The 2,329-nt window shown below is 61.4% G+C and overlaps 1 protein-coding gene across 2 annotated transcripts in view; it reads left to right on the plus strand.

Moving 5' to 3' along the window:
• SFXN5 (sideroflexin 5) overlaps nt 1-2,329 on the plus strand; it is a 132,937-nt gene that overhangs the window by 107,861 nt on the left and 22,747 nt on the right. For both annotated transcript variants that reach the window (XM_004696086.2, XM_030884691.2), the window contains one exon: nt 1,734-1,819. In XM_004696086.2, coding sequence (XP_004696143.1) covers nt 1,734-1,819 — 86 coding nt within the window. The remainder of the gene's footprint in view (nt 1-1,733; nt 1,820-2,329) is intronic.

Here is a 2,329-nt window from a genome sequence, read left to right on the forward strand (position 1 = left end):
ACACATGTTCTTCACATGCCCATTGCTGGGGGTGTCTGGCCATGCAGCACCTGTCTTGCCCTCTTGATCCCTCTTCCTCATCCCCACCTCCCATCTGTACAGCCCCAGCCTCTCCTCCTGGAGCAGCCTGCCTGCTCCCTGGCTAGTCCCCTCCCTCCTGGGGCAGCCCCTCAGGACCAGCCTCACCAGGGTTGGGTCACCCAACCCAGGTGAGGTGCTAATTGGCCAGGGCAGAGGACACTCCCCTGGGCTTCCTCCTTCAGGGACTAGGGCCCTGCCTCTGGACCTGAGTCTCCTATGTAGGAGAAGGAGGCTCAGAGTGTTAACAGGACTTGGAGAGGTGACACCTCCCCAGGGAGAGCCTGCAGGATGGGGTATCTGAGGAGCGAGCAAGCGAGTGGGCAACCTGCAGCTGGGTCGGGGAGGACTCTTGCGTTATGTGAAGGTCCTTTTTCACCTCGGGTGTCCTGGCCTTGCCCATTCTCTCGTAGGTAGTAATAATAAAATCCCCGCCCCTGCACGTCTCTGCAGCTCTCCCAGCCTTCACAGGAATGGTGATTAGTGGTGAGCTCTGGCCTGTAGTGCTGGCACCAGGGCAGCTGCAGACCAGCCAGAGAGTCACCTCTGCTCGGGCCGCTACCCCTAGTCCACTCCCTGTCAGCGAAGCCTTCCCAATGAGCCTTCACACCTGGGCAGACACCAGTCTTGGTCTCCATCTTCCCATCCCTGCTGTGTGAGGGAAAGTGGGTGCCCACCCGAGACTGGCGAGGTCAGGCTCAGAGGCTTGAGTGGGCTGCTGTCAACATTGCACCCTCTGCTTCACACGCTGGCCCTGGCCCCCCGCTGTGCCCAAGCCAGTCCCAGCAGCTGCAGGGGCCTCTCCTGCAGCGCCCCCCACTGCCCCCCAAGGCAGATCATACAAGACACAGGCTCTGGGGAGAAGTGTTCACTCAGGACTTCCAAGAGTTCAGTCTCAATGTCCTCTTTGCCCCCAGCCCCCTACATAGAGAGCCTCATTCCCCAAGCCGACCCTGGGCCTCCTCTGCCTTGCTGGTCCACCCCGTCTATGTGGCAGAAGTTGGCAAGGGCATGGACTCTGAACCCTTCCAAAGCCTTTGCTTAGGGCTGGGATCCCACAGTGTCCAGAAAACTCGCCGCAGTGACTACCGGAGGGCAGGACAGCCACCGAGCTGACCAGGGAGGGTGTCCACAGGGTCCCAGGCAGACCCTGGATGGAGACCCACCAGACACTCAGTAGAAGTGTTGCCCCCGCAAAGCTGAGCTCCTATCCCTGAGAAACACTCTTACCATGACCCATGGGGTGGACGCCCTGCCAAACCTTCCTCTTGAAGGGGGTCAGAAAGGAGAGACAGCAAACCCTGTCCTGCCCGCCCCACGGCCACCTGTGGCTCCGCGGGGCCCAGCTGTTTTCTGCTCTCTAGCCCTCCATGTGCTTCCCCCAGCCCATAGCATGTCCAGGTGTCCCTCTCCGGAAGTGGCCTCTGAGGGGCCAACTCTGCCTTTGCTGTGGCAGGTGATGAGACCCATTCTTTGCAGGTGCAGAGGACAGGGCGCTCTCTCCCGTTGTGTGGAATATGGCCGCAGGAGCAGTCCCATGACTCCTGCCATTCAGCCTGCTGTGCTTAGCCAAGACACACACCGGGGGCTCTGTGACTGTCCCCCACGCCCACCCCCGGAAAGTGAACCCTTCTCACTCTCTGCTCGCCCCTCAGGCCCTGCTAGAGACGGCGCTGACCCGGGTGGTCCTCCCCATGCCCATCCTGGTGCTGCCCCCGATCGTCATGTCCATGCTGGAGAAGTAAGTGGGAGCAGGGAGCACAGGGGGCGGGGCCCTGTGGCGAAGCAGGGGAGGGGCCGCCCCTGCTGGCCCAGGACAGGGACAGGGTAGAGCTGGCAGCCTGCCCCAGCGCTGAGCCCACTTAGTGCGCCTTCCTGTACAGCCCACTGCAAGACAGTGCCCTCGCTGCCCAGGGTTGGCGGAAGGCATGTGTGTGTGTATGTGTGTACACAGTTACTCTCGGTGGTAGTGAACCGTGCAGGGACGTTTGTGAAAAGTGTCAGGCTTGTAGTGGGCAGACCAGACATGGGGCCAGTCAGACGTCCATCCTGAGGTAGGCCACCACCTCGCTGCGCCCTCGGTTTCTCCCTTTATAACATAGGGCAGAAGCGACCTCCCCAGGTGCTGCAAGCAAGCACGTATTTGCGCTGCTGTGGAGCAAGGGAGCGCTGTCACAGCACCCACGCAGAGGGGTCCTGTACACTCGCGCGAGTGGGAAGCCCTGTCTGAAGTCGGAATGCAGTCGGGAAG

The sequence above is a fragment of the Echinops telfairi genome, unplaced genomic scaffold, assembly GCF_000313985.2.
Source record: "Echinops telfairi isolate 266 unplaced genomic scaffold, ASM31398v2 ScPeMD7_9;HRSCAF=40, whole genome shotgun sequence".
Classification (NCBI taxonomy): Eukaryota; Metazoa; Chordata; class Mammalia; order Afrosoricida; family Tenrecidae; genus Echinops; species Echinops telfairi.